General features: G+C 34.2%; 1 protein-coding gene across 1 annotated transcript; it reads left to right on the forward strand.

The window, feature by feature from the left end:
- The first annotated feature begins 114 nt into the window (after positions 1-114).
- LOC128224220 (protein SET-like) lies at positions 115-12103 on the forward strand. Its single transcript, XM_052934007.1, has 7 exons — positions 115-273; positions 1119-1300; positions 6929-7051; positions 7468-7581; positions 8549-8716; positions 9144-9254; positions 11109-12103. Exons 1-7 carry the CDS (start codon positions 204-206, stop codon positions 11163-11165), a joined length of 825 nt encoding a protein of 274 aa, XP_052789967.1. The 5' UTR covers positions 115-203; the 3' UTR covers positions 11166-12103.
- Positions 12104-13857: the final 1754 nt, after the last annotated feature.

The raw sequence follows: 13857 nt of genomic DNA on the forward strand, positions 1-13857 counted from the left end.
TACAGATTGGCGCTATCGGTAAATTAAATAATTTTCATTCAGGTAACCGGTCTACAAAATCGCAATCCGTGTTTCAGCGTTTCTTGCCGAACAATATCATTGGTTGTCACAAAAATCGGAATTTCACGATCTCTTTCCGCTCAGTGCCGCCAAATGCGAAATTTCACAGCGCGCATGCCCACTTCATTCTCTTTCGCGAAAAGATGGCTACCGCTGCTAAACAAGCTAAGACCGAAGAAAAGAACGGGGCTGAAAATGCCGATGAACAGGCCGGTAAGTGCTTAAATTGATTGAAATCCTTACATTATCCTATTTCTTGATTTTCTTAACAACATTTTGTGGACCTAGGCGTGTAGGTACTTCAAAAATCGTTCGACAAATAGAGATGGCTTCTGAACGAGAAAACGACGACCACGATTTCTTTTGTTTTTGGTCGTGTAGTAAAAGATAACTTAGGTGTTGGGTCGGATCCGGCAAAAAACATGCGTTTGAATGGTTTATACTGATTTTGCCTTTTGCTTTTAACAATCACTGGTATTTTTCATCGAAAAAAGAGATCATTTGTAGATTTTATCAAACCGAAAGTAGCGTTTGAAAAATTGTTAAATGACGTCACAAAACACATGGCGTTATAAACCCAAAGAAAAAACAAAGAAAATCGTGTTTTTGCATTTTTAATTTATAACGGTTATATTTTCTAATAAAGTATTACTAGATTAAGGCCATATTATTTAGATTTTTTTTGTGTTCTTGGTACTAAAGTTTAGACTGCATTTATTGCAGAACTGTGGTGTGATGCCTGAGCAGCAAATTTTGAAAATATTTATTCTCATTTTTTTCTCTTGATACCCCCCCCCCCCCCCCCCCCCCCCCCCCCCCCCATGAATTTGTATTGAAAATATTGGGCGTTATGAAAGGAACAAACCTTATAAATCATTTCATTTTTTTCTTTTAAAGTTTTTTGTTCATTTGTAGGACAAAATTGATTTTCTGATTTTTGTTAAAATGAAGCAGTTTTCCCATCAAAAAGGCCCTGAAAATCATCCCAAAATGTTAGGGTAAACACATGTTTAGTAAGAGCTATCTTGTATTCCCCACTGTAAATGTTACATTTGCAGACAAAGAACAACAGGAGGCCATTGAGCAAATTGACGAGGTCCAGAACGAAATCGACCGACTGAACGAACAAGCGAGTGAAGAGATTTTAAAAGTTGAACAGAAATACAACAAATTAAGACAGCCATTTTTCCAGAAGCGATCTGATCTCATTGCTAAAATACCCAACTTCTGGGTGACTGCTGTATCCTTGCATACTTTGCCAAGACTTCTGACTAGTTGGTGCTCTAGTTAAAAGTATTGTTGTTTGAATATTTTTTTTTTTTTTGTTTAGATGATGACACTTTGAACTCTCTCACTGAATGCGGAGATGAAAACAAGTTTCTGATGCGCTAATTTAATGTTGATCTGATAAAATAGGAAAAAACATTATTTATATTGTGGGTTCTATCAAAATTTAAATGATGACACTTGAACTCTCTCACTGAAAGCAGGGATGAAAAAAAGTTTCTGATGAGTAAGTTTGATAATCGTTTAATTGTTACAAAGTTTCATTTGATGCATTTTATCCTGCATCGTCTAAACCAATACTACATTATTCCTATTTCTTTACAAACTATCATGGAAAAAGGTTAGCAAAACTTGTACTGCATGAATATTCATATGCATCCTTATTTTCTCGGCTATTTCCATATTGCCTGCAGTGTGTGCGTCTTGGGCATCAAATCAAAAATCCGGATTTTACTTCATCAATATTTCATAAATATGATCAGATGATTCTACTGTCATTTGCCACGAGTATTAAATGGAGTTATACATGATAAGTAGACTGTGTATCGGGAATGATTGTCTGGAAACAGTTAAGAACTGAACAGAATGTTTTAATTTGATATAAAAACTTTTATTTCTTGCAAAAAAATAAATGATGACACTTGAACTCTCTCACTGAAAGCAGGGATGAAAAAAAGTTTCTGATGAGTAAGTTTGATAATTGTTTAATTGTTACAAAGTTTCATTTGATGCATTTTATCCTGCATCGTCTAAACCAATACTACATTATTCCTATTTCTTTACAAACTATCATGGAAAAAGGTTAGCGAAACTTGTACTGCGTGAATATTCATATGCATCCTTATTTTCTCGGCTATTTCCATATTGCCTGCAGTGTGTGCGTCTTGGGCATCAAATCAAAAATCCGGATTTTACTTCATCAATATTTCATAAATATGATCAGATGATTCTACTCTCATTTGCCACGAGTATTAAATGGAGTTATACATGATAAGTAGACTGTGTATCGGGAATGATTGTCTGGAAACAGTTAAGAACTGAACAGAATGTTTTAATTTGATTTAAAAACTTTTATTTCTTGCAAAAAAATAAATGATGACACTTGAACTCTCTCACTGAAAGCAGGGATGAAAAAAAGTTTCTGATGAGTAAGTTTGATAATTGTTTAATTGTTACAAAGTTTCATTTGATGCATTTTATCCTGCATCGTCTAAACCAATACTACATTATTCCTATTTCTTTACAAACTATCATGGAAAAAGGTTAGCGAAACTTGTACTGCGTGAATATTCATATGCATCCTTATTTTCTCGGCTATTTCCATATTGCCTGCAGTGTGTGCGTCTTGGGCATCAAATCAAAAATCCGGATTTTACTTCATCAATATTTCATAAATATGATCAGATGATTCTACTCTCATTTGCCACGAGTATTAAATGGAGTTATACATGATAAGTAGACTGTGTATCGGGAATGATTGTCTGGAAACAGTTAAGAACTGAACAGAATGTTTTAATTTGATTTAAAAACTTTTATTTCTTGCAAAAAAATAAATGATGACACTTGAACTCTCTCACTGAAAGCAGGGATGAAAAAAGTTTCTGATGAGTAAGTTTGATAATTGTTTAATTGTTACAAAGTTTCATTTGATGCATTTTATCCTGCATCGTCTAAACCAATACTACATTATTCCTATTTCTTTACAAACTATCATGGAAAAAGGTTAGCGAAACTTGTACTGCGTGAATATTCATATGCATCCTTATTTTCTCGGCTATTTCCATATTGCCTGCAGTGTGTGCGTCTTGGGCATCAAATCAAAAATCCGGATTTTACTTCATCAATATTTCATAAATATGATCAGATGATTCTACTGTCATTTGCCACGAGTATTAAATGGAGTTATACATGATAAGTAGACTGTGTGTCGGGAATGATTGTCTGGAAACAGTTAAGAACTGAACAGAATGTTTTAATTTGATATAAAAACTTTTATTTCTTGCAAAAAAATAAATGATGACACTTGAACCCTTCTCACTGAACGCAGGGATGAAAACGAGTTTCTGATGAGCTAATTTGATGTGCATTTTGAAATTGTTGTAACAACATTTAAATTAAAATACAAAATACATGAACCCCGATGTGGTGTAAAACTGTTAATTGGATTAAGAACATGTATTATTTTTTCATGAAAATCATTTATACCAGTGTACGAAATTCGGCTTTGAATCCACTAGCCCATTCGGGCTACCAGATAGGAAATTTTACTCGCCCGAAACCAATTTCACTAGCCCAAACTTAAACACTTAAAAATTTCACTCGTTCGGAATAATTTTTGGAAGTTTAATTACGATTCCGCAACGAGTCCGATCATCTAATCTAGCACGCTCATACAGTATCAATAAATGCTCCCCAATCTGAACAATGTGTCAAAAATAAATTATAGTCATACTTATATTAGTGTAGTCATCAAAAGTTCATTAACTAATAAAGTTTTCAAAAAGGTATTACGAGAAAAAAGAGAAAAATATTTTCTGAACATATCATTTATTTAATGGAAAGAGTTATGCATGTACTGTAAGTTCTGTTATCCAATGCATCTTTGTCAAATCCGATATGCACCAGCGATTGTGCAATGACATTTTTCTCTTTTCAACTTTCAGTTTCACTTTCAAGTTTCACAAATATCAACAAAAATATATGGATGTTCATATTGCCAATATTCCTATAATTGTTCTTTAAAAATTAATGGCAAAGCTATTCAAAGGTATAAAATACAACACGTAAAACCCTACTGTACTGTACACAGACAACGAGTTAACTATATCCGACAGTTCTCCTTTCACTTTGATTAAATTTGTCAGGAAGTAAGCGGGCACCTGTTTCCTCCGCATTTCAGACAACTTTTGTAGAATGTTTTATGTTCTGTTCGCATTAAAAACTTCAATATCTTTCTTTTTATTTTAGCTAATAAATAAAATATATTTAAATGAAATAAACAAAATATCAATGTTGATATTGCTATTTTAGCATTGTTGATTTTCATAGCCATCGTTGTTGTCAAAAACTGCCGACTTTATCCGTTAATTTACATAATGGGCGGAGTTTCAATGACGTCATAGAGTTTGACTGCTGCTATTAGACGCAGTTACTGGTTAGAAACTGATCGATAATTACTTGTCACTTTTGGCGTTAATTAATTTTGACATATGTTTATATTTATTGATTAAATAAACAAACATTGAGCACATGGCTTGAGCCCTGAATAGCAGAGCAATTAGCTTTTTATCATCGTAAATTTCGGCGAATCCGACTACGCCGTTGTCACTCCAGTCGCCTTGAAGGACGCATTCTTGAATAATAAGGCTTTGCATATAAAAAAACACGATGCGTAACACGTTTAATTGGCAGTTTTTTTTTAAATCACAAGGAAAAAACGGTAGCCCGGTCGGGCTAGTTTCTGTGGAAAATCGGTAGCCCCAGCTGAAATTTGGTAGCCTCGGGCTATCGGGCTACCGCGAATTTCGAACACTGTTAAATTCGAGTAAATGTCAGAATGACTTCAGACAGATCCTTAATATATAATTTAATATCTCTTGGTTACCTTCTGGCATGGACCGCAGGCATTGTCTATTGTGGTTTATCAATATTTGAAAGGTGATACTTGAACTCACTGCATGTAAGGCCTAAAAAAAAAATACATTTGGTTCGGGTTACCCGACCCTACCTACGGAATAGGCGCCGACCCTACCGTTTTTATAGTCAATTTGAAAAAAAAAAAATGAAAAATTAAAAAAAAAAAAAAATCTCGTTTTTTTTTTTTAAATTGCTTTTTAATATTAAGTTTAAACCTTAAATGCTTATACAGAAGATAGCTTTAACACCATTCTCCAATGATGAAAATTATTTTCTTATATAAAACCTAATAAAAAAAAAAAATAAAAAAAAATAAAAAGCCTACCTACCCTACCTATTTTTTTTAAGGATGTAACCCTAACCAAACAATTTTTTTTTTTTAGGCCTAAGGATGAAAAAAGTTACTGATGTCAAGGCTTATTTAGAAATAAGTTTTAATTGTTGTAAAATCTAAAATGCATTATTTATTGGTGATATTATCCATTATATTTCAAAGTTTAAATTGCTAGATGGGAATCATAAGTTTGGTAGAGCCTGAGGGACTTTTGTACTTAAATCTTTATTTTAATGTTGCTTAGTTTCCTTCTGGCAGTAACCACAAGCATTGTGATTTATGAATATTTGAATGATGACACTTGAACCCTTCTCACTGAATGCAGGGATGAAAACAAGTTTCTGATGACTAATTAGGAGTATTAAGTTTCAATTTGTTCACAGTAATCAATTGACTTGTACTTTTTGAATACCTTGGAAATTATAATAACCAAAAAAATAATTATGGTAACCTTTGGTTCTTTGTCAAAATTTGAATGATGACACTTTGAACTCTCTCACTGAATGCAGAGATGAAAATAAGTTTCTGATGAGTCAATTTAACCTGGTAAAATAATCAGGGTTTGGCACAAACAGGGTCCTGGGATCCAGAGTTGCACCCAAAACTCCCCATTCATGTAATCTTTCGGGACACGAGTGATTTTATAATTTAAGTCCTTATTTTTTAAGTGAATAGCTAAAGAAAAACCTGAACAAGATGTCTGATAATTGTTTGTCAACAAACTTTCAACCGCTGACATTTTTTTTTGTGATTTGAACTATTATGATGATTTTTGTGCCAGAATTTCAATGATGACACTTGAACTCTCTCACTGAATGCAGGGATGAAAACAAGTTTCTGATGGTCTGGTTTAAATTACCGGTAATTTGTGTTTTATTGATTTGAACTATTGTGGTTTACCAGAATTTAGTATAATTCGAATGATGACACTTGAACCCTTCTCACTGAATGCTGGGATGAAAACAAGTTTCTGATGATAAATTTCTAAGTCTTTGTTCTGAAAATCATGCATGATCATGTACCAAGATTATCACAAAGTACCATAAATTTTCCATCAGATGTTCTTTGTGCGTGTCTAAGAGCCCATGCGCTGTAAAAGAAACTTTTCTCTGTTCAGCAAACTTGAAACTGGGCTAAAAAATTCAGTCATATAGCCCTAAATATAAATTACCTACTAAGCTTGTTGCAATTACTCATCACCTTAAGGCTTATCAGTTGGTGTATACACCCCCTGGTGTGAAAGTCAATAAAATGGTACACTTAACATGTGACTTCATTATATCAATACACAACTTTTGGTAAAATGAGACATGTTTTGCTCTGTTATTAGTTGTGTGTAACATAACTTACACTTAGGGACATGTGACTGTAATATATCTTAACACAACTTCAAACAAAATGAGACATGTTTTGCTCTGTTATTGGTGGTGTGTAACACAACTTATACTTTAGAGTATAGCTTTTATGCATGGTTTCAGTAGAATTGCATTTTTTTAGTAAATAGTTAATCTAAGCATTGAAGTTCACTCAAATTCACCTGTCTGTGCTTGAGCTGGTGAATTTAAAGCAACAAACATTCGTACTGTAAATTTAAACCTTAACTCGGGTCAGTTCGTGAACCACCCACAGGTGTCTGCCCTGCTTAACGAGGAGGATGAGGAGGCATTACAATTCCTCACCAAGGTGGAGGTACAGGAGTTCGAGGACATCAAGTCAGGATACAAGATCAACTTCGTGAGTACAACCAGTTACTTGTTTTGAAATTTGATAGAATGCGTCCCTTGGACTTTCTTCCAAGTCAGAAATGGGTCCAGGGTATAAGTTGTGAGTCTCGTGCATAAATTAATACACATATTATTTTTAAACAGTGCAATCTGATGATGTACATGTTTTTGAGAAAAAATAGGTACTCAGACAGGAATACACAGCTAACATAGAAATGATAATCATGATGACACTTGAACCCTTCTCACTGAGAGCAGAGATGAAAACAAGTTGCTGATGTCACCTTATCTCTAGTTCAATAAAATACTTTTAGTTCTTGCTATTGCTTTAAATATTGCTGTAGATATGGAATATTGCATTGCTTTACAGCATATTACTGCAAGAAACCAGAAATGAATTTTAAACACCGGATCTTTTAATTGCAGTACTTCGACCAAAACCAGTATTTTGAGAATGACGTCATCTCTAAAGAATTTCACTTGAACGACACTGGAGAGCCTTCATCAAAGTCAACACCCATCAAATGGTGTGCGGGCAAGGTGAGTGGTTATTCTATATCAATACTGTAAGATAATACTAACAATTATGTGCAACTCTGGGAGACGTCATCGACATCGGAATATTCAGCAACAAGCCCAAAATCATTGTATTATCTATGATAAGCACTCGACACTTCTGGTGTCCTGGGATCCCGAAGACACCACATTTCATGGAGGTACACCAGATGTTCCCAAGTCAGGTGTCCCATTAGGACACCATAATTCTTTTAACAGAAAGATTAATAGGAACCCAAAATACATGTTAAATTGAAGAAGCAGAAAACTATGGTGGAACAGAATAATAAATGGACAAACATTAAGCACAGAAGGTTAAATGGACTCCTGACTTCAATATGGCACACTTAGTTAAAACATATTTTATTCAACAATATCATACATTGCAACTTGGAATGATATTATATACAGGACATAATCAGTGATTTTTTTTTATGCAATTTAATGCCTTCTAAAGGCTGTTTCCCAAAATTTTATAAAAAAAAAATCCCAATTTGATAAATGCAGATGACATTTATGATTAAAAAAGCAATGAATTTCTTGAAATATAAACAAAATCTTGACAAGACTTACTCTTTCACAGCATCATGTATGCATAAAAAAGTTAAAACATGTATATTTGCCATTATATTAGCCATTTTGGCCCGATTTTGTATTTTTCCTAAAGTCGACGTTTTTCCCCCAATTTGCAAGGTACAGGCAGTAAAAAATAATCCTCCAATAAATCACTGATAATGAATCGGATTAAAACGAAAAGAGAGCTTATAATGTTTCAATTTGTCATGGGATACTTTATTTTAATTTGTGGTGTCCCTTGGGGATCTCTGTGAAATTTAGTTTGTTCAAACCCATGTGTTGTGTCCAAACCTTAAGGCATAGTTCTGCCTTGACAAGAGCAAATTGATGGTATTTGTATTAAACCATTTATAAGGAAGCTGTTTCATCCCTTCAGGATTTGACAAAAAAAGCTACCTCACCTGCCAAGGGAGGCCGGAAACGCAGCCCCGAGGACCAGGAGTCTTTCTTTTGCTGGTTTTCTGACCATGGTGATGCTGGCGCAGACGAACTGGGAGAGGTGATCAAGGATGATATTTGGCCAAACCCTCTACAGTACTACCTGGTAGGTGCAGAGACAATGTGTGCGAAAATCTCCCTAGATGCTATGCGTTTTGTTAGGATCTGATTGAAGTAGCAGTCTTGGTGGCCAGGCCAGCTATTTAAATTTGGAGCAGCCTTGGGAATCTTTTAAGAACAACATTATTTGATTTATAATTAACTTATTCAAAGTGTTCATATCTGAAATTCAAAGTTGGTTTAAATGTTTTTTCAAATATCTGCAATTAGGAGGGTCGACAGGAACTGGCAGGGATGAAAAGATCTCGAGGATAATTAATGTTTATGTTTTAAAAACAAGCGAGATAAATTAAATTGGCAGATGCATACAATACTTTTATAATTTGATGGAAGGCTTCTTAGATACGAAGGGTGGGATTGAAACTAGTGGAAGGGAATATCTAAATGATATATAAAAACCTTATCACTTGCAGGCTTCTGAAATTGACGAGGAGGGTGGTATGGGAACTGGTGGTGAGGAAGATCTCGAGGATATTGATGAGGAGGAGGATGAGGATGGTCTTGAGGGGGAGGATCCAGATGAGGTGAGCATTAGTATATCTAGGTACCGATTTTGGTAGATATTGGTGAACCACATGTGCTTTCCACATTCAGACTTTGGGAAATGGCAAGATTTTGGAAAATAATAAAATTGCAAGAGTATTTTTATCATGTGATACAAAGGCTTCATTGTACACAAAATATTACTGTTTTTAATTCTAATCTGGTTTATTTTGTCATTCATTTTTTCACAGTTACTTTGATCATGTATTGAAGTGACAGGGAATGCCATTCGATTTGCAATATCTGCAAATATAAATAACGCATAGTATTTGCATCCGATTTTGCAAATTGGTTTAAATTTTTGTGTTGTGGAACATTCCTTTATCTAGAATAGACAGATAGTTCAAAACTTTGTTTATATTGTCAATGTCATTAATTAACTTTTAAACATGAAATTTTTGATAATGTGCTCAAAATGAGTACAGCTGAAACAGTTGCAGGGATAATTCTAGTAAGCGATTTCCGTGATTTCTCGCATAAAAATCGCTCAAATCGCATCCAAATCACATAAATGTGAGATATTCTCGCGCTTGATCGCAGTTTGTGTATTTTGTGCCTTTTCCCTTTTGTTGTTTTACATAATAAAGCATCGTAGTCACGTTTGCATTTCTTGAAAAAAACCTCTGGACCAAAATAAAATACCAGGTTCAGATGAAAAACAACAATGGAAAGCCTTCATTTCCCGAAAAAAGTCAATGCACCTTTCAGCAAAAAGGGCTAAATCCTATTTTTTGCTCAACTGAAGTATAATGAGTATAAATGTCCATGCTATCTGACTTGTTAACAAGTGTTTCCTTCTAGGCAAACAAGTGTATATATATTATATCTATATATTGTAAATTTGTTAATATTTTGATATTCATGAAACAAGTTACTGTTATCCATTGTGTTTATCACTGCAATCCATGTATTATAAAAATCTCACTGAAATTAAAATTCTCTCACCTATTCTGGACAAATGGGAGCAATTCTCTCATTAAAAATATGACATAGAATTATCCCTGCAGTTGTCTATAATTTTGTTGGAAATACAGCAGATTACATGTTTATCCATTAAACTTCCAGAGAATCAAAGATTTGAAATTAACTTTCAAATCTTAAATTCTCTGGAAGGTTAAATCATTTGTTAACTTTTATAATGATCTGAACAATGGGCCCATTGTCTTTAAACCCACATTGAAGTGTGTCTTTTTCAACCAGATGCAATAATTGTTAAGCCCACCATCATCACCAAATTCACTTTAATTGTTTACTTCCACCACCATCACCAAATTCACTTTAATTGTTTACTTCCACCACCATCACCAAATTCACTTAAATTATTTACTTAACACCATACCAAACTCCAATCGAAGTGATTCCACAGCAAAGAAATTTAATGATAAGGATGTAGATACTGGTACCAATTTTTGTTGTTTTCAAAAATTCTTACTGATTTTGAATCAAATACTGTTAAAATAAGAGGAACTGTTGTACTGGCTTTGTCAAGCAAGGGACCAGAATTATAATACATGTTATGAGGTGTAAATGATGATACTTGAACTCTCTCACTGACAGCAGAGATGAAAAAAAAGTTTCTGATATAGGAGTGTAATTTCCTGACACCATTATTAACTAATTGAAGGCTGTTATATCATTATACAGTCATGTGATTGGGTCAACAAAACTTGGCTCGACCTTACGATAAAAAAAGTGTTAAACATTTTTAAACTGGTGTCAGAAGTTCTTGCATGACACAAAGTACCGTACTTGGAACTTCTTTTTCTTGGAAAAACTCTTATTTATTAAAGGCCTATATGGCAGTTTATTGACTAATGTGGTACTCATGATTTCAGGAGGGAGAGGAGGATGACGAAGGTGGTGAGGACGATGAGGGAGAGGATGAAGGATAGATCATACCTTACTGTACGCTCAACAGTTACATTACACCATTACCTGGGAAACCGGGCCTCTAAAGCAGAATGGAGACAGATGCTACATTATGCCCCAGTTTATAAGTTAACAGTTCAATTTTTGCAGGTGGACTTATATTGAAATTGCACTTGACAAGACTTGTGTTAAATATAAAAAATGTACAATGATTCATGTGACATCAAAATTCTCAATATTCATTCTTATATACTGGTATCAATGCATTCATCTCATCCTTCATGTTATTTTACCATACTCATAATTCTTTTTTAATTGACTGTCAGACAGGTGTGTTATTAAATTAAAAAAAAAGTATTTTTATTATATTTCTAAATAATAATTATATGACTTCTTATTATATTTATATATATATAATAATGATGTATGGCATATCTTTAAGGTTTTTTTCGCAAATGATTCAGGTCCTCATACTTGTATGGCTTCTCTCCTGTGTGTATTTAAGTCATTTGTTGCATCAGATCTTCATATAAGTACCAGAAGTTACCTCTGTCAGTCAAAAGTAATTTCATGTTTATTTGGCTCAACATAATCATCATCATGATTAGTTAATTCGCATCATCAGTTAATGACCATTATCATCATCATCATTATCAATCATTGACCATTATAATCAATCATCACCAATCAGTGACCATTATAATCAATCATCATCACCTCCATCATCATCATTATAATTACAATCATCATCATTTTTACATTATTTCATCATCAAATTGCATTGGGTAACCATTCCTTGGAAAGGATTGTGACTATATTGTTTTTGTATCTGACCTTTATTTATGTTTACCCGAGATCATGCGAACGATTTTATCACAATGTGTTGTTAAGTGAATGTGTTATGTAGATGGAACTGCCACTTCTAAATGGATAGCAGCAGAAATAAAATCTAGGTAGCCTATGTATTTGTCCTTGTTTCACATTAAACCCTTATTGTAGCGCCAACAGCCAATATAGGCTTCACCTTAATATGATCAAGTGGATTCTTGGTTTTAGGGTTCCCAATTAAATAAGTAATTGAAATTAAAAGGAAGAAATAATTGTTTTGAATAATAAGTCCAGGCGCCATATTCAATAAACAACTTGGATCGATCTTAAATTTAAGAGTAGAATCTGAGTGATTTGACTGTATAATTAATTGGACAAGACCGAATTGAATCACTGAGGCATGTCTAAGGATAAGAACTAGATTGAGTACAACCCTTTAGGGGCTGTTTCAATAAAGATCGAAGTTGATTTGTTTGTAAATTCAAATTATCTCAGTGTTGTATTTTCATTATTTTGCTACATATTTGTGTTATTTATTCATGAGCCAACGTGTATTGCCATATGTGACGATCGTAGAGATTGAAGATAATATATTTTACTCAGAGTTCACATAACTGGGTCATCCCCTGGCGGTACAAACAAAAAGGTGAAATACAAGCTATTGAATTTAATGTAGCAGATCAATGATTCTGTTGTTTCCAAAATAACGTGTATACTAGAACGGAACAATTTTGTTTGTACCGGGGGATTACCTTGAGAAAACCTGAATATCATTCCGGGCTACAACTATTGGAGTGTTACTCATATTACAACCTCAACATACCCCCTTCCTATGGTCAGCATAGCCCATTTCACAGTGGTTCCGTAAAACTTGGGAGAAATTCGGTAGTTAGTCACCTGGCAAATTATCACATGACTATTCGCCAGTCCAATGCTGTTAGAATTCGTGCTAGTAGACAAACATGTCTGCTGCAGCTGCTGGATCGCAATTTATTGAAATTAAAGATGCAAATACTTCAGGAAAGTTATCTACAACTTTGAAAAAGTTCAACATTGGATCGATAATCACATACCTTTTGCAAGCACATGCAGACTTGATCCATCCAAGAAGTTTTCTTCAAACTGTTTTCAATCGGACATGTCCGAGTATGTACATTGGAATTTTGGTCAATCAACAACCTTTATCAGCTTAGATAATTTGATGAGTACTGCGACCAATGTTAATATTATGCGATACTAAGATTGACTGATGCTTGTTATTCAAAATTTAGCAAAGTCTGGACAAGCCAGATCAAAGAAATTTTGGCCTATGTTTTTCAAGTGTTCCCTTTGACCTACAGACAGGGTTGCAAGTGACATGCTGGCTTCTTATGTTGAACATTTGTGTCAAAATACTCTTATTATACCATAATACTAGGTCGTATTTAAACACTGACACAAAAAAGCAGGAGTTATGACCAGTTTCCCAAATGTGATGGACCTGCATCTTGCCCGCGACACCAGATACTCCTGGTGAACATTTGTGCCAATGTTTTCAAATCTCCCAATGCATTGCGGAGTGACAGCCCTGATAGCCAACATTAGATGGACAGATGCATCCACGCACATAATATTATACTGATTCTGAAGTATGAATACTGCCTCAATTCAAAGAATGGACATGATAGGTGAATGTGATATGAGAGTGAATTTTGATACTGCAACCTATATTGTAAGAGGACATAAATCTGATGCAAAGGACTACCCTTAAATATATGCCATGCAAAGCAGGCTGATAACTAGAATGAAATGCTGTCCATACGAGGGGGTATGTTGAGGTTGTAATATGTGTAATAGTATGTGGTGAATCAACTCGACTAGAACAAAACAGACATTTTTGGCTTTTGG

Source organism: Mya arenaria, chromosome 17, assembly GCF_026914265.1.
Source record: "Mya arenaria isolate MELC-2E11 chromosome 17, ASM2691426v1".
Lineage (NCBI taxonomy): Eukaryota > Metazoa > Mollusca > Bivalvia > Myida > Myidae > Mya > Mya arenaria.